The 19087-nt window shown below is 40.9% G+C and overlaps 1 protein-coding gene across 1 annotated transcript in view; it reads right to left on the bottom strand.

Moving 5' to 3' along the window:
* Positions 1 to 2926: 2926 nt before the first annotated feature.
* The window catches only part of MGAT4C (MGAT4 family member C), a 125658-nt gene continuing 109497 nt past the window's right edge, over positions 2927 to 19087 (bottom strand). The window contains exons 4-6 of the mRNA XM_014521929.2: positions 14489 to 14641; positions 7138 to 7285; positions 2927 to 4274 (exon numbers count right to left, since the gene is read on the bottom strand). Of these exons, the coding sequence (XP_014377415.1) occupies positions 3118 to 4274; positions 7138 to 7285; positions 14489 to 14641 (1458 nt within the window). The 3' untranslated portion in view covers positions 2927 to 3117. The remainder of the gene's footprint in view (positions 4275 to 7137; positions 7286 to 14488; positions 14642 to 19087) is intronic.

The raw sequence follows: 19087 nt of genomic DNA, 5'->3' as shown, positions 1-19087 counted from the left end.
GTTTTGGGAACATCTCAAGGAAAAAAAACCTCCTATACAGTATTTACCCAAATTTAAGACAACCCTGAATTTAAGATGCTCCTCCAGTAAAAAGATTCTATACATGGAAAGTTTATAATTTATGATCTTCCATGTATAGAATTTAATTATTGGAAGGCTGTCTTTAATTCATTCATTCAACCACTGCAGTGGTGCAGGTAGTGGGGTGGCAGGTTGTGCCAGTTGGTCAAGCAGCTTGCCCCCTACTCATGCCTGCTGCCCTGCCACCTCTGCCCCTTGTCTGTCCCTCCCCACAGCCTTGGGGTCCCCCCTCCCTCCTGGCCTCTGATTTTCCCTTCCTTCTGGCCTGTGCTCCACACAGGCTCCACCCCTGTTCTAGCCTGGGGCACTGAGCATGGCCCCAACCCAGCCCCTGTAGCAACTGTGCAGGCTGCTATGGGTCTGGGCTGGGGCTGTACTTAGTACCCTATGCTGCAGGGTGGAAAGGGCCTGCTGACATGAAGCAAAGATAATGGGGGGAGATACAGGGCCAGGTGGGGGAGAAGAGTCTGTGTGTGTGTGGGGGGGAGATGGGGGAAAGATGCTGGAAGGAGGAGATGACTAGGTGCAAAAGGGGAGGGAGGGCAAGTAGAAGTGGCCCTGACCTGCAGTAGGGGCTGGAGCCTTAGCCACAGAACCTACCTGGCTACCCTCATGACAAGGGGCTTTCCCCCTCATGTTAAATGGGGAAAAAAGCCTAATCTTGAAATTGAGTAAATATGGTATCTATAACCACAGGTGTACATGTAAGCATGTATGCGAGTGTATGCATACATACACACATACATCACCCCATACATGCACTGATATACATGTTTGTTTCTTTTTCCCACTGAGGCATGTGTGTGTGTGCATGTGTGTGTGGTATACATAGGTATATATATAGCCATGCATGTGTCTACACATGTGTATGTATGTATGTATGTATTTGTGTATATATGTATATGTAATAATAAGGGCTTTGCTTGATGCTCATAGCAAGAGTTTTGCATGCTGACTTTATAGTAGGCTGGTATTACAGCATGTAGCTTTTTATTTATTTATTTATTTTTTCACTCTTGCAAAGCTTTATTTAAGGATACTCGCAAAGGCCGGCAATAAAACAAAGCAAAAAGGATGATCACTTCACATCGGCTCTAGGCAGCAGCCGCTACCCCGCATAGTTCGCCTGGCCCCGGAGTGTCTCGATCCCGGGGATGCAATAGCCTGCGCCGGGCCCTGTGCAAGTCAGGATTCTTGCCAGAGTTTGAGGAACTACCATATGTTAAGAACGTACAGCTTATATAGTCTGGAGTAAATAACATTATCTCGAACTAGGGATTTGGTTATCTCAAGCTAAGAATTTAGGGATGAGTTGTGATCCAACACACCTGGTGTTTACCACATTCCGCTGTATTACAGCATTCTACTATCTAGGTTCATGGTTCGGTCACTCTTACAAAGCAAAAAGCTACGTGCTATAATACCGGCCTACTATGGAGTCAGCATACAAACCTTGCTATGAGCATTAAGCAAAGCCCTTACTATTACAGTATCTACACATGCACACACATGTGCACACGTGTGTGTGTGTGTGTGTATGCATATGTGTGTATGCATGTATGTAAATACATGCAAGTGTATGTTTGCATATGGGGTGTGTGTATGTGTAAATGTATGTACATACATATACAACACCACTGTGTGTGTGTGTGCATGCATGCATATAGGTGTGTGTGTGCATATAAATATGTGTGTATACTTATATAAACACAAACACTCACATATGCCAATCCAGATTCATTTCTGTAATATATACTCTGTGTGTGTGTGAATGTGTGTGCGCGCGCACGCATAACATATATATGACCAGTAATTTAAGGGCACATAGCAATATATGCAATCTTGGGAATAGATATTGAATCTATTATGGGATCAGGCCCATGTTATGTATATATATATGGGCTGACACAACACCTGGGGTTGATGGTTCCTAAAACAATTCTTTCAGGACAGGAAAACTTTGAAAAATTCAGAAATAATGTAAAAATATTTACTTTTCACAAATCCAGCAAACCCAAGACTCCTGATTTTGCAAATGGTGGGGAGCATTTCACACAGCTCTATAATAGAAACATCAACCAGAAAAGACTAGTTATCTCTAGTACCAGCTGCTGAGCTTGGTAGAGCTTTCTCTTGCATTGTATTATGTGAAATGGATATCCAAACACTGAGGACAAAACTCTTGAAGATGGGAATTGCTACCAAGCAAATATAACAGAAGAATTTTGTCCTTTGTGCTCCCCAATTTTATCCTGCAATCTTTATTTAAGGAAAGCTCTGATTCACTGGATGGAATTCTGTTTGAATGGGGATGGCAAGATGGGATCCTACACAAAAAATCCAGCCAGTGTCTTCTTTGAATACCTCAATTCTGGGAAAGGAACAAAGCATAATTGTTGAGAAAGAATGGTGAATGCAATTACCCATTGTTGCAGAATTGTCAGGCCTTATTTGTAATTGTATAAATATGTATACACATTCATTTAAATAACTTAAATATTTAGCCACATTGTTCTCTTGCAGTGCTCAAAAGACACTGATAACTCAATAACAGACTTCCTCCATCACAACTGCCGTTAAAACAAACATGCCACCAACTACTGTACATACAGATACTACCATCAGACTTTTAATTTATATGTGGATATGAAGGAATCAAGTCTCTTTTGACAACATATTGGTCAAAGCCTTTATATAACAATGGAATAAAGGAATAGCATTTGCTCTTTTTTTAGTACAGCAGAGAAATTAAAAGAAAAGAAAAGGGGAGTTTGGATCTTAAGAGATGAACAAGAACTTGTCAACATTTCCTATAAAACTTGAACATTCCAACAAACTTGTGTTAGTATATTGCCTGGCCAAACTAGTAAAAAATAAATTGCTTTTGCTTGTTTTTATGATTTTCCCAGATTTCCAGTGTCAATAGTAAAGAATTGGAAGTATGTTTTTCCCCTTGGGGAATGGCACCATCTGGGACCCAAATGATGGTGCATCTCCACCAGGAAAAGAAGGAGGTCCTGCTTGAATAGCTTGGCCTTATTGATTTGGTGCCTGAGAAGTCCAAATGCTAATGCTCCTAATGATCAGCCACTCCTTTTGACTTTTGGTAACGAGTATTCTCATGCAGTTAATATCAAACAGTACTTTGTGCTCCACATCTGTCATTTCAAAGTTTCCATTTTTGAACTCTCCTAGTCTCAAATAAGTAGTACATTGCCTTCCCTTTTTGCTCCCTACAATTTTTTCCCCTACTTCTAGGGCTCCGTGATGCAAAATGTCATTTTGCCGGTCTTCAGTTCCAGTGACAACTTTAATTTTGCTGATTTTAATAGGCTTTTCAAACACAATCACAAAGAAATCTCCCGTAGAAGGAGCTTTGCCCCAGAAGTACTCATCAATGCTACTGTAAGCTTTGCTTGCTTCATAGTTTTCAAATACATTCATGTTGGTATGCAAATTTGCAGGTGGGTTGTCAGGTATGTCAAATGAATCCTCTTCAAAGTCATCATCCTTCAGCTTGTTCTCAGCTCCTTTGTAAGATGAATAATATCCCATGTGCTGGAACAGAGATGGCTTAAAGCGGATGACTTCCTTTTGAGCTAGCAGCCCACGGAAGTGGATTAGCAGCCAATCACAAGGCATTTCCTGGTAAAACATCAACAAAAAGTGGGCCAGGCGTGGGAGGTCATGGGTGTGGTACAGCTTTCCAATATAGCCCAATTTGGAAAACTCCAAAGTTACCCAGTAAGATCCTTCTCGTGAGGTAATTACTTTCTTAACAGCAGTCAAGAAGTTTTTTGAGCATCGAACATCATCTTCAAGCATCACATAATAATCAGAAAGATTAGCACAGAAGTTAAGCAGGAAAGCATAATCGACATTTTGTTTGGATCGGAACTTCACCCGGTCTTCTGGGTCATTGTAATTTCTCTTAAGGCCATCCAGGACTGGATAGTACTCCTCAGGGACATGGATAACTATTAACCTACCAGCAATGATGTGATGGGCAAATTTCTGTGAAATATCCTGGACCATCCCTTCACACCAGGAGGAATCAAAGTCTGCAAGTTGCACAACCACTGCAATTTCCTTAAGTTCCTCATAACTTGATTGCTCAAATATGGACTTGATTGTCTCAAGCAAATAATTTCCCTTTTTCCGTTTCACTGATGATAGTCCAATTGTAAGATATCCTATGCAAAAGAGAATTTAGAATGAAAGATTAAATGCAAGTTAATATGACTTTGAAAATCATGTAGCAACAAAGCTTCCCTCCAGGGCTACTATTGCATGAAACCTTCTGAATGATAAACTCTGAAAAATTAGATACATGGATTTATTAAACTGTATGCAACAAAAGATATTTTATGCTATTTCATGAAAGAAGAACTATATTGCAAGAACATTGACAAATTCTAGTACAATTTTCTTATACTTTCTCTCCATTGAAGGACTCAATTTGTATGAGAACAGGGACTGTCAAACAAAAGCCTCAGACCCCCAAATCCACTCTAGGGATCAATAGGTCATGATCCTGGGCTCCTCCTTCACTAGCAAGTTGGGCTGGGGCTACCAATAAGCTGATTGTCAGCTTCAGCCCCAGTATTGCACCAGGGACTTAGATTTACACCTAGGTAAATTCCTAGGTGTAATTTGGGGTTGGGGCTGACAACCGGATGATGTCAAAGCCCCACACCTGGCAGCTCAGGCCAGTCTGCCAGGGCTGGATGATGAGAGGCTCCTGAGCAGGGGAGCCAAAGGGCTTTTTCCCTCTGGGGACTTTAAACAGCACCAGGAACCTCTGATTTCCTGTGCCTGGCAGCCTGGGCAGAACTGCTGGGCATGGGGTATAAAGTCCCCAACAAGTGAAGCCTTTTGGCTCTCCCCTCTGCACCCTACCCACACTCCCATGCCCAGGCTAGCAATTGTCAGTCATCAGGCCAGGACTACACTGCGGCTAGTTCAGGACTGTGGTGCAGTCCTAGCCTCAGGACCAATGATCAGATGATTATCAGCCCCAGTCACTCACTACATTTAAGGCACTATACAAACCAGTCACAAAGACATTCTACGTGCAACATTTTAAGGCTTGTTTGTTATTTTATGCATCCTAAGGGTGTGTGTAACACCCTTACCATTTATGCCCCAATTAATACATTAATTGTGTCATATAAATGTAGCATGTAAAGGGGGCCTGATAGTCAGAAAACATTTCCTAATCTCCAACATACATTTTCACTGCCACAGCTTGCTCTTAGTCCTGTCCCCTATGGTCACAGAGAAAAGGCTATCTACTTGGCTTTGGTGAGGCCACAGCTGGAATACTGCATCCAGTTCTGGGTGCTGCACTTCAGGAAGGATGTGGAGAAGCTTAAGAGTCCAAAGGAGGGCTACATATATGGTTAGAGATCTGGAGAGCAGGCCATATGAGGAGAGGCTGAGAAACATGGGACTATTCAGCCTGGAGAAGAGAAGACTCAGAGGGGACTTGGTGGCCTATAAGTATATAAGCCTATAAGTATATAAGGGGCCCACATCAGGGCCTGGGTGAGCATCTGTCCACCAAAGCACCCCAGGAGAAGATAAGGAATAATCATCATAAATTGCTAGAGGATCGCTTTAGATTGGACATAAGGAAAAAATTCTTTATGGTTCAAGTGTCCAGGGTCTGGAACAGACTTCCCCCAGAGGTGGTACAAGCACTTACTCTGGAAATCTTCAAAAAGCATTTGGATGCTCACCTTGCTGGGGTCATCTAACCCCAGCAGTCTTTCCTGCCCGAGTGCAGGGGGGGCTGGACCTGATGATCTTGTGAGGTCCCTTCCAGTCCCTAACACCTATGACTCTATGAATCTCCTTTATAATCACCTTTTAGGTATTTGAAGAGTGTTATCAAATCCTCTCATAGTTCTCTCTGCTCTAGACTAAATAACCCTATTCCTGTTTATTTTTTTTCCTCCTTTTCTTTTTCTTTGAGACAAGTAACTCAGACTTTACATTCAAGTGTAATAGAATTTTAAATATTTGTGTGTTCCTATAAGTAATGTCTCTGCATTTGCATTTTATGAGTGAGATGAAAATTACAGATATGTGCCATGAATTACCATCTGTAGTACTTTGAAATAACTACCTCTGCACTTATGCCTGCAGCAGAAGCCAACTCTTTTTCAGTTATTTGTTGAGAGATACTACACCTCTATGATTATAATAGCTCTTTGGATGGAATGCCATCTTTCTCAAGGTATCAGTAACAGCACTCTTTAGAGAATCTGTCCATTCCCATGTATACTCATAAAATCATTTACAACTATACATCTTCATTTTTGTTGACCCACACTTACTGTAAATATTCTATTTTATAACTTTTTCAAATATGACCCTGGATAAAATGTAAAGACAGTGATACCCCCAAATGATCTAACTACTGACTGATTGGGGTCCACTCAAAACAGCATTGGAGTGGAGTATAGTACAAATCCCAGCAGCCAGCCCATCAGTCTTTCAAACAAAACTTTCATTTACAACTTTCCCCGGTGGAAGCAAACACACTTTTTATTTTCTGATTTATATTTAGATTTATTAATCTTCTCAGTTCCAACCTTCCTTTATTTTGATTTTGTGTGAAGTGGTTGATTTGGTATCTAAATACATCTGTATAAAAGCTAAATACTGGCATATTTCACCCGCAGGTTTGAAAGTCTCAAATCCTGCCTAAAGTTGAAATAATCAGAATATTTAGAGGTTTCCTACCTTGAGATTGGGTGGGAAAGAACCTACCCCACTCTCTTGCTGTCTAAATATCAACTTGATCTCTCTATTGACCCAGCTAATGGAATAACAAGTGCACTCAGTGTATGATTATTTCCCAGGTATGGAGTCTACCATCACTGAGGACTCAATGTCCCACCCTTTGCAACTCACAAAAACTTACTTTCTTCCCCTGCTTCATCCTTATGAAGAAATATCTTGAGGGTTCCATAGAACAGAAAACTCTGAAGATTTCACACAGATTTCTAAAATAACTTATCTAATGAAATTCAGATTCTCGTTACTTACTTTTCCTTGGCAAAGGCGTGCCAGCTAGGTAGCGATAGGAAACATTTATAGATCCTGAGAAATTAGATAAGTCTTTAAAAGTGTGAACATAACGCTCTGAATTAAGCTGGTGTGTGGCCGCTTCTCTGATTAATTGCTTGTCCCCTTCCTATAAGAAAAAAAGAAAGAATAGGAGGGGAAGTGGGACAGAAATCATTAATGCCATCTGGAAAGAAAACGGGGGGTAAAAAGTTTCCCAAAATACAATTTTTTCAAAGTTATTTTTCTTCAGCTATGTAGATCACACTCATTTTTAAGAAATGCACTACCTGAATATTACACATATTTGGTTACAGAAAATCTACCATATCCTCCATATTACAGCATCAGAGTAAGAGGGAAAAAGGTCTTTTTTTGGACAAAAATATTGGAGACGTATTTTTTCATGGAGAGTTCAGCGCACTTAAGATTGCCATTGAAATGATGCAGCATTAAATTTATGACATAGTGTATATCAGTGATGGATGAAATGAACCGTCTGGGCAATGAAGTGGGGGAGATTTTAAAAAAGCTTCTTGTGATGTAAAAAAACCCCAAACCTGTTGAAAAAATGAAACATGAAATAATGTTCTTACATCTAAAGTTAGACACTACCATTTCTCTAATACCCTAATATTTCCTTAGACCCTTGATCTGCAAGGCAAATAAGCAGGCTGTGCTATGCTAAAGGATGATGAAGCCTACTCTTAATTCATCCCCAGCCAACATTATTGAAGAGCACAGATTTATGGCACTGCCTCCTTCCCATCATCCTTTGAGTTGAGACTTTCCCAGACACAGGTGAGGTCAAAGACTTAAGTATGTAATGAAAGCGAGACTGCCTTGGCCTAGCAGCTCACCATCCCTGGACATTCACAAGGATTGGGAACAACCTAGCCATTTATACTGAAGGAGAAACTAGTCATCCAAGTTGTGTTATCATGAAACTTAGGGTAAAGGTGGGAATGCTCATCTAGTCTATACCGGGTCCATCTCCATGTGTCCCTGACTTCACAGTTGGTACTGCACAGCCATCTAGTACTTTCTAAAGCAAGTCCTAGATGACTGCATGGTACTCACTGGTACTGCACAGTCCTGGTGGTGCACAGGTCGTTTCCAATCCTACTGCACAGTAGCAACGAGCTATTGCACATTAGCTTGCTGCTATTGCACGGTAGCAGCTGTGTCAACTTTAGTGCCCACCAATGCTATGTCATTGTAATGTCTCATGTAGATGTGCCCACTGTGTATTTTTGGCCTCTGGAAGAGAAAGGATATAAGGAAGTTTCATGTTTCTGCTTCTTTGTTTAACTAAAGTAGCCAAACTGATTGAGAGAGCATCATACAGCATATGTACAAGCATTACATTTATATTGACCTAACCAAGGCATTCATGGGGCTTAAATTGCCCCCAAAGTAGTGTACTAGTGCCCCAGGAAGTGAACTAACTTTAGATCCTACTTCCTTGACCCTGACAATTTTATTTTTTGGCCTCCCTCCAGGCCAGGTAACCCCTTGCGGACGAACCAACTGCCACTGCAAACCTGTGAGCCTTCCCTGAACCTGCCGATCCCTTTGGCTCTTTTAACCCCTCCATGGACCTGCAAACCCACCAGCACCTCCACCTCACCCTCCGCACGAGTCACTTACTTCAGACTGCCTAAGCCACTGCTGCTCCTGGTTTAGATTTAAAGTAAACTGCCTACACCTAAACTGGGTGCAGCGAATGCTTGTTTGTATGCATAGTCATCAATCATATTGCTAACATAAACAGACAGTCTAGTAATAAAGCGTATTTATTTTTAATGGTATTATTCTTCAAAAATTGGGATGTGTCAAGATATTTATTTTGCAATAGAAAGAAACATTTCCAGAAATCTATCTTCTAAGGTTCATTTTAGGTTCAATATTTCTTCTTTTATAGAAGAAATAATACACTGCTCAGCTGAACCAAAATCTTTTGGCTAACTTCCAGGGGCATGTACCTGAACTGCTATGATCACTTGATCTGCAAGGTCTCCCTGGGTAATTTCTTTCTAGGACTGCTATGCTACCTTGCATTAACTGATAAGTTATGACATCAAGCTTTATGTTTATCCCTTTCCAGATTAGAATATAAATAAATGTATTAGCTAGAGATTATGTCATGATTCCACTGGATTTACTTTTAGAGTGGGTCAGAATATTTTGGCCAGAGTATTTTTTTCAAGGAAAAATACCATTTTTATTGAACCCCAGGCCATTCTTAAAATTCTATGTTCGGTAAACAATAATTTTAGAAAAATGAAGTGCTTTTACCGTAGAATTTTTACAATATAACATTACAAGCTTTCATTTCAAACAAGTTTTTTTCAAGGAAATTCTTTATTTTTCATAGAAAAATATGTAAAAAACTTTTAAGAGGATATTATCAGAACAGAATTTTATAATCAAAACCAAACATTTCAACTCATTGGAAACAAAATTTTCATTTGAATACAATTTTATGGGGAATTACAAATACTTTGTTTTCCTTGGAAAACATTTTGGAACTGTGGAATATTCCATGAAATAGAAAAGGTCTGGGTTCCCATCAGCTTTGGTTACCCTTGAAGTACTTAGCTGATCAGCTGGATCTGCTGGGGACTCTTCTGATTTTTCTGTGTTGTGTTTGGCTTTCACTTGCAAATTCAAGGTAGAGTACACCAAAAGGCAAGGAAAGGAGTAGGCAATCACTAGCATGTGCTACACCGCATTTGCCTGCACTTGTGAGATTCTTCTGATTATCTAAGAGTGCTAGGTGCCCCTCAAGAGAAGCTCCACTCTTCTAAGGATTCAGTGAAAACTGCAAATCTACTAGTATTGTTACAGTTTCCAAAATGATGCTTAAGTATTTACATTTGAGACAGAAAGGCATAATCCATTTCCCAAATCATTTAGAATCCAATTAGTCAATAATTGAACTATGCACACTTTGTGATTCAGTTAAGTGAATGCAGTGCTCATGAAAAATGATCTATTGATCAGATATAGCTCACACTGCTGCAAACTGTGTGGTGCCCTGCCAGTGGTCCTCAACACCGCACAGTATTTATGTGAACAGGAGTAATTCTACTAAGGCTGCTAACGTGAAATTTTGCTCTAGTATCCCACAGCTGGCATGGGCACTGAAATGGAGATTTCACTTTATGCTTCTCTAAATACTACACTTGGAAAAAGTAGTGAATGAGTCTCCTAGGGACATGCAAGGGTTTCTATTTGAAATCTGAAAGTGTTAAATTACATTCCCCCTTTTTGAAATGGTTTTATTTCATTAAATTCCTGTTTTCACCTAGGGAAAAGGGTATCACATCTATATTTCTCTGCTGGGCTGGGAGGACTGTAGAGAGGGAAGAGCTGGGATCACATGAATTATGTCAACTGAAGGAGCATTGCCATGGGCATCAGGGGTAGAAAAACCTGACCAACTCTGAAACAGGAGGACCTTGCAGTGCTTTCATATGTAGTCCTTACACGTGCTTTGTCCTACAAGGTAACTAGTAGGGCTGTGAGAAACAGCACCGTTCTGTTTCGACTTGAGTTTCGAGGTTTGGACAGAACAGTGTTTCGTTTTGAATTTCATTTTGATTTGAAACAGCTGTTCTGTTTCAATTTGTCAAAACAGTGACACTGTTTCAACGCTGTTTCAATGTTTCGCCCGTTCGCTATAATGGGGCAGCTTGAAACAGCCTCTCTCATCCAGCAGGCAGATGGGGGCCCGCAACCCCAGGAAGGCTGTGAGGCCTGTGCCAGTCCTTCCGGAGCTTCAGCCCCTGATCTGCCTCCCAGATGAGGGAGGGAAGCCGGGCACTGCTGCCTGGGACCGGGGAGCTGGGGAAGGAAACTGAGCCCAATCACTTAATTCCCCTCCCCGGTGCTACGATTGGACTGGGGAAAGGAATTCAGCCCAGCTCAGCCTGATCGTAGCACTGGGGACAGGAACTGAGTGATCAGGCTCAGTTCCCTTCCCCAGCCCAATCACAGCACTGGGGAGGGGAACTGAGCCCGGGCTCAGTTCTCTTCCCCTGTGCTGTGATTGGCTTCCCACAGCCTGGCCTAAGGAGGTGGGGAGAGTCAAGGCTGTGCTCCTGGCTGAGTCACATGAAGCTGTGGAGCTGCTGGAAGCACAGCCCTGATTCTCCTCTGTCTCCCACCACCTGGCTGCTTCGAAACTTTCAAAATGTTTCGACTAGCCTCGTTTTGTTTCAAGGCTGTTTCAAAGCCCTTTTGTTTTGATTTGATTTCACTGTTTCAAGCTCAAAATTAGTCGAAACAGTGTTGGATCGAAACAGCCGGTGAAATTTTGCACAGTCCTAGTAACTAGTGAGATTATTGTTTTTGAATTCCCTATGTTTAAACTGCTGATCTTATACCTTACCAAACAAAATATCACACAGGTTAAAGGAACTGTCAGATATGACAAGAGAATCTAAAAAAGAAAAAAAAAAGGCAGCAGCTAACATTTGAACAATGGTTGATGGTCCATAAATAGGGTGACCAAATTATTTTGAAGGAAATCCAGGGTGGGGCAAGGAAATCTGGGACAGGGGATGTCACATGCCCCCTCCTCTCCCTGACTCTGTGGCTCCCAGGAGTCTTGATGATGGGGCAAGGTGGAGCAGGACAGAGCGAGGCCTGCAGCCAGGCTCCATACCCAGTGCACAGAAGCTGGACCTGACTGGGAGCAGCCCCTCTGCAGTGCCCTCCAGACTCCACTAGTCTGTGCTGCATGGCCACACAGCATCTGTCCCACCATTGCCAACAGTGCCCAGGGCCACCATGTGCACCTGGGCCTTGGCAGCAGCCACAGCAGTATGGCAGAAGGCTGCTGGTGGTGGGCAACCATCCTGGCTACTCCCACGTAGGTGCCTGAGCTGTGGCCCTGGCTGCCTCCTCTGGCCCTCCCTGCCTCAGGACGGAGGAGAAGTGTGACTGGAGTGCTGCTACAAATCTGGGACTTATGCTTCAATTTTAGCCGACCTGCTGGGACGCCAGGGCAGCCTATGAAATCTGGGACCATCCCAGTCAAACTCTATACTTAAAGGTATTAGGAGATCTAGGAGAACTGTCAGGAAAAAGTAAAAGATTTAGCTTTAGTTACATGGGCTCAGCCAGATCTGTGATAAGAAAAAGCAATTAAATAAAGTAAACTTTTTTTTTAAAGGCTAATTAAGAACAAAGCATTGAATTTTCTTAGGAGTTGGCAAACAGAACTGGAAATTATTTAGAAAACAAAACAAAACAAAAAAAGAAACCATGAAAAAGACTGTAAGCGATACTTTAGAAGGCACATAGGGGGGCTTCAAAGAAATGAGTGAAAGGAGGAGAGAGTATTGTTGTGTAAAAATCTGGTACAAACCAGGTTAAATTTTATCACAACCATGACAAATAAGATACTATACAAAATCTTAATGCATGCGGTGCTGCTAGAGGAGGTTGCTAGAGGTGGATCTAAATGCCCAAAGCTGCTCTCATGCCTTCTGCCTCAGTTGTGCATCTTTGCTGATATTCATGAGCATGCTAACCTGGTTATACTGCTTAACCATAGGCTTTGGTGTGAGTAATGTGACAACTTTCTTGGCAGCACTTCCAGGCTTGCCACAGAAACAGTGCAGACATGTCTACAGAAAAAAAAACACAAAAAAACCAGACCTCCTGACTCTCATTTCATCATGCTGTGCTATCATGTTTTGTTGTGCTCTCTTGCTGTGCTATGCTTGACTTTGCTCATATGATCGTTTGCAGAATCTGTGTCTGGAGAAGTTATATGCCCTTTTGTCATGGCCTAATATCCACACAACCATTACTCAGTATTACAGTTTGTTTATATATTTGTATTTGATCTTGAATTGTGCTTTTACACAATTTTAATTATCTTAATTGCATCATAATTTCACTAGTTAATGACTGAAATGCCTAACTCGGTTCCTTTAGAAAACCCCATGCTTATGTCACAAGTCTTCAAGAGACTTTATTAAAATCTTCCTGTTACCATCCTATCTTGCAACCTGCCAACACAAATATGGGATGCAATGTATGAAACAGACTCAAAATGAGATCCAAAAAAGAAATTATTCATGCAAGAAGCTTTTAAATGGTATAGGATTGATTCCTGTAGTGTAAGCATGCCTTCTATAATCTCAGTTGCATATGTAAAACCACAGCATTAGGAGAATTACTGTTGATCTGGGTCAAACCTGAGTCTTTTTGTTCACATGATTAATTCAGATGCAAATGATTTTCAACAATAAAAATGACAGGGGTCAACATATGGATAAAATTCAGATAATTTGGTAACAAATAGAATGATTATTTGATATCTGTATGTCTTCACACTGTCTCCTTATTTGCAATATCTGCAGAACTTCATATAGCCACAAAACAAAATATTATGGTGTAGTTTAATTTTGAAGTAGATAAACATCATGACTTTACTGATGCCCTCTAGTAGGTGTGCCATTTCAATAATGGAGGCTGCGTTTTCTCTAGAGAGCACATCCTGAAAATACTCTATTATAAATGTCCTTCACTAAATAAGAGCAGGGTTTAGTCATTCTAATCTGAAGTCAGGCAGAAGGTAAGAAAGGCTGGCACCCTAAAGACTAACTGGTTCATAGAGGCATGAGCTTTCATAGGCAACAATCTACTTCATCATATAGCATCTGACAAAACAGGCTGTTGTCTACAAAAAGCTCATGCCTCTATAAATCCGTTCTTCTGTGCCATGCTACCCTATCTTCTGCTTCACCTAAATCAAAGGAATTGTAGCAGTTCTTTATACTTCTTTACCCTTATGGCCCAATTTTTAACTTGGCCATTTGGCCACATGAGTGTGGATGTTTGGTTCCCCGGTGACAACTGGCAGTGGGACCCCTTGTGCTGCCACTAGTTGTCCCTGGGGAACACCTGTGTCACACGTACTCTGGAATGTGGCAGGTGGATAGGTGAGGCTGGCCCCAGCAGCCTTACCTGGAGTCCTGAGGTCCTCTTGGGGCTGTAACAGCAGCGATCCTGCCACTTAGAGCCTGGCTGGCAGCCAGAGTGTAGCTCCAGCTGGCCATGCTCTGGTTTTGAGCAGTGCACGTTGCCCTCATGTGCACCACTCTATGCTTTTTTTGTGTGGGTTTTGACTCCTGGATATTCAGGGGTCAGCCCCCTCCCGGCGCTGCTCCCTTGCAGTGCAGAGAATGGCTGAATGTGCAGTCTGCGGCATCACGTACCACATTGCTGCACTTGTCTGGACGTGGCCTAGGTGTGGTATATCCTGTTTTCTGAATTTGCTTCATAACCCACTTCCAACATCTAAAAAACTTACCAATACATAACCATCTTCAATGTATAAGTTCATGAACAGCAGGCAAATAACAAGGACTCCTAAGAATGATACTGCTGATCGCTTCCGTAAGCATCTCATTTTATCCAAATATTTCAATGTGAGTCTCATGTGAAGTAGTACATATGGTGTCTCCTACAAGAGAAAACCACAATATAATTATAAAAAATTGGAATGGGAATTAGAGAACCATCAAAAGTTCACACTTGAATGGATTTAAACACAAGATGTACTCCAATATGGCATGCATTAGTCTGATTCTCAAAAGTTCAAGTAGGGAAACTCAGATACTAGATAGTCCTGGATCGAAACGTCATCTGGAATACTTCACCTGGATGCGTTTACCAATAGATCTCTTCTGAAAAATGTTTTTAAGAATGGCAAATTTTCACTTACAGAATTACTCCCTAAACAAGTTCAGTCATATCTACTGGGCTGAGTAACAATACAAAATATTTCCCTCTTTTTAATTCAGTTCGCTCTGAACAGCTAACACAGCTATGAGAAGCAGGCTGTAGATGGTATGCCATATCATGCCTTATGAGCATGATTTTTTAAGCAAGTAGCACTGAATGATTGCGTCACTAGACTATTAGGAACTGAAGAAAATGGGGTTGTAAATGAGGGACTACTAAAACGTTATTACTGGATATAATGTATGAGAGAGGATCTCATCCTGGCTGTTAGAGCACAAGCTAAATTTGTGCAGTACATTTCAGACGGAGATCACTGTAATACTGTTTGAAAATAGGCTTCTCAAAACAATATGGAGGGTGGAACTGAAGAAAATTTTAATAACTTTTGCCTGAACATAAGATTACAGGTATATTCATACCAAGCAAACAGAAGAGAAGGATGCTATGCTTATGGCATAACTTTCTGTATACAAAGCATTCTCCAGACAACATACTAACACATTTGATTTTTAAGCACTAGATGGCAGCACGGACACACATCTGACTTTCTATGGCCATGCCTTATAAGTGGCATTTTTTTCTAACCAGCCTGCATGAATGCCTTGTTTTGTTTAGCATACTTATAGTGTGAGCTTTTAGAAAACATTTCTTTGCTTTTTTTGTAGAATGGTTTCTTTGTTACACTTCAATTTCTAGCTTTTAACATAGTACTATAGAGTGCTATGCAAGTGAAATTTGTGAGAAGAAACATAAAGTTTGTTTTCTGTATTTGTGATTTCAGCCTGCCTCTTCTACAAGAGAGATTTGGCTCTTTATGTAGTGAGACACCTGACATTCATTACGGTATTTTAACATATTAACCACTCAGTTTTACTACAGCCAAACAAAGCGAAGGCCCTGATTTTTATACCTTAGCACTAATTCTGGAACCACACTTTTGTCTACAAACATAGTGCTTTTTTGCCTACATTTCAGTGCGTAGCTTCATATACAATGAAATAGACACCCTAGTGTTATAAATGCATCTGTTTTTGAAAAAACAGGTCTTAAAAGTTGGGTGTGTGCAGATACTGCTCTACCCAGTCTCTGACTGCCACATGATCATAGATCAGGGGAGGTGTGTGCAGGTGTTTGCAGGTGCTGGGGGCTATGCTGAGAACCTGGTGTAAGTAACTTGGAGTGAGGAGAGATGTGGGTGGGGTTGGGGGGCAGCAGGTTTGAAGGGAGGGTTGCCAGGTAGGGGAGAGGGTTGGTAGGCTCAGGAGGGCTGGTGGCCTATGGGTGGGAAGCGTTATTCATTCAAGTGTGGGAGGGTAGGAGTGAGTGGCTGAGTTTTCCCAGCCCCAGGACTGTGTTCCAAATGTATTCAGACTTTCACTAAATCAGGCTAACACATTCCCAATCTAAAATAGTTCATCTCCTCAGGTGAACTGATTTAGAGTGCGCATGCCATTTTTTGCCAGTTTAACCTCCCTTAACGTCTGTACATATCAGCATTCAGATTGATGTACCCCTAGTTAAGTTGATCTAAATGTAATGCCTGCATATACCCTATTTTAATGGATAGTGACTTTCCAATTTAAATTCATGTTCATATCCTAAACAAGTTTTTTTTCTTAGTTCCTTTCTCTTCTCCATATCTCTGTGAGTGTTTATACATGAATATCTTCTTTACTTCTCCAAGTTTATGTCATATTTCTTTTGACAATTTTAACCAATATAGAACTGAGCATAGAGTGAACTAAGATGTAAAATAGCATAAAGGGAGACTTCTGCTTATTGAATCTATAATCCTTGGAAACATGTGCAATAGTGCAAAAATTGCTTTTCACATGACAACACTGCCTTCTTATACCGTCTAGCCAAAGGAACATCATTTTAAATATTACTCATAAGAAAGCAACCATTTAATTACAATCTTTTCTTTCGTCTCATTGAAGGCAATGGAAGTCTTATGCCCTTTTTAGTCACCTCAGTCACCGTTACAGCACGATGTGTTCTGTCATTCTTAATGGCTTGCTAAACTGAACACAAGGCCTGAAGTATGAGACAGTGTAGCTTTGCCTAAAGGAAAAGTGCAAGTCAAAGAAGTCATTCCCTTCTTCCCTCTTGTTCCACAGCAACAGTAATTTTCCTTAGCTCCTTACCATATACAGGCCCTCCATATATACACACACAACTACACCTACTAATGGCCATCACTTTGAAAATGGATTCAAGCTACTGCCCACTCTCCATCCTCTTGTACTTGCAGCCTTACAGAGAAAGATAAGTTGTTACTCTCCTCCTCCTTTTGCCTGTTATGGCTGACATACAAGGAGTCCATTCAGACAGCTTTCCCCTTCCTCTTGCTGTCAACACATACTCCTCTGTGTGGCCAGCTACTTACTAGTCTTATCTAATCAATATAACAAATACATTTTATACAGAGATGGAATATACAATGTATATTTTTGGTCCTCCTTGTGTTCCGCTGTATGTGTCTTTCAGTACTATCTCTAGCCAGCACAAGAGAAGTTGCTTATTTGCAGATAAACTAATGGCTGTCAGAAATGACAGGAGCATTATTTTTATACTGTAATCTTTCCATATCAGCCATGCAGCTTTTTCTATCAAAAACACAAAGGCCCTATTCTAGATACACTGAAGTATATCCACTGCCACATTTATTACTCCCACAAAATCCAGAGATAACACACTAAAAGTGGATTAGCAAACCCCTTGTGAACCTTACTTACAATCCCTGAATTGATTAAGACTCTCTGAAGCAGGATCTTCACCCTTCAAGCCTTCTGATGTACTGTTCCACCATTGTGTAGCTGAGTTGCTTTGCTTGCATTTCTTAATGCTTGTCCAATTTGTTTTTCTGCTTTTCTTTTTGGAAGGCTGCACATGATGCCCTGAGGGCTATGCTCAATTCTCCTTATAAAAGTGCGAGATTCAGACATGGAAAAGGCTTCCAGAAAAGAAAAAAAATAGTCCAATAAAAATATAAAGGATTTTTTACATGGTTAACATTAAATTTTGCATGAAGGTCTGTGATATTTGTGTTAGCATCTGTCATATTCTTTCCATAGAAGATGAAACAAAGAAACCACAAGTTACTGTATACATTTGCAGCTGTGGTTGGCAGTGAACTCGAAAATTGTAATGGATAGACAATTCCATAGGGCTCAGATAGACTCCCAACAAGATTCGCTGTCTGTCTTACTGAAAGCTTGAAAGTACATATAAAATGTTTAAAGCTGACAGGTAGGAGGTTTGCTGTCACTAGAAGCAGGGAAGTAAAAATTGTTATGGGGAAGGGAAATTCTAGTGTTTAAATTCAAGATGAGGCAAGGAAATCTAACTGTTAAAAGCAGGGGATTTAAATTGGAGTAAGCAACCTCCTCTTTGGACTGTCTGCTCTAATTCATATGACAGAATATAGTACAAAGCATATGGTTTAAAGGACTTCATGTTCTGAGGAACTTACATTCTAGATGCTGGAAAGACACTTAAAAATCAGGAAGTGTGGATGGGTACAAACCTAATCATACTTAGCAGTGCTGGAAGGCCAGGCAAAAGAATTGGGCCCTGGATACTGTACTAGTCACATGGGGAGTGGGAGACTGTCAAACAAAGATGACACCTTTAAAATGAAGTACAGAGATGGGAATTAGAAAAAAGGAGGGCAGAGGGCAGATTGGGCAGCACAGTGGGTTCAGGAGAGCCATATAGGAAGAAACAGGGTTCAAAGTAGAAACATGTACAGAGCTGTACAGAACTGTACAGAGCTATACAGAACTGTAAAACTGAGGATGAAGAACTCAAATGTGATGTGTAAAGACAAAGTTGGTGAAGGGCTTCAGAGATGGACTTAGATCAGTGGAAATAAGGATATTTTAACTGTATATCCTGGAGAATAGAGAATGGAGATATAAAAGAGAGATATGAAGTGGAGGAGGTTCTGGTAATCAATTAAAAATGACTAATGACTGAGAAAAGGTATTGATTCAAATGGCAGAAAGTCACCTTATGAATCATCAATACTACTAGTTATGTTTTATCAGAGGAAAAGATAGGATTTCGAAATATAGAATAGATGATGAAGTGACAGGCAAGATCCTGGATGGTAAGTAAATGGCACAGAGCAAACTGGAACTGCTTTGACATTCTGAGCATC

This window comes from Alligator sinensis, unplaced genomic scaffold (genome assembly GCF_000455745.1).
Source record: "Alligator sinensis unplaced genomic scaffold, ASM45574v1 scaffold90_1, whole genome shotgun sequence".
Taxonomy (NCBI): domain Eukaryota; kingdom Metazoa; phylum Chordata; order Crocodylia; family Alligatoridae; genus Alligator; species Alligator sinensis.
Note: the sequence above shows the minus strand (reverse complement) of the source record. Positions and strands in the feature narration are given on the sequence as shown.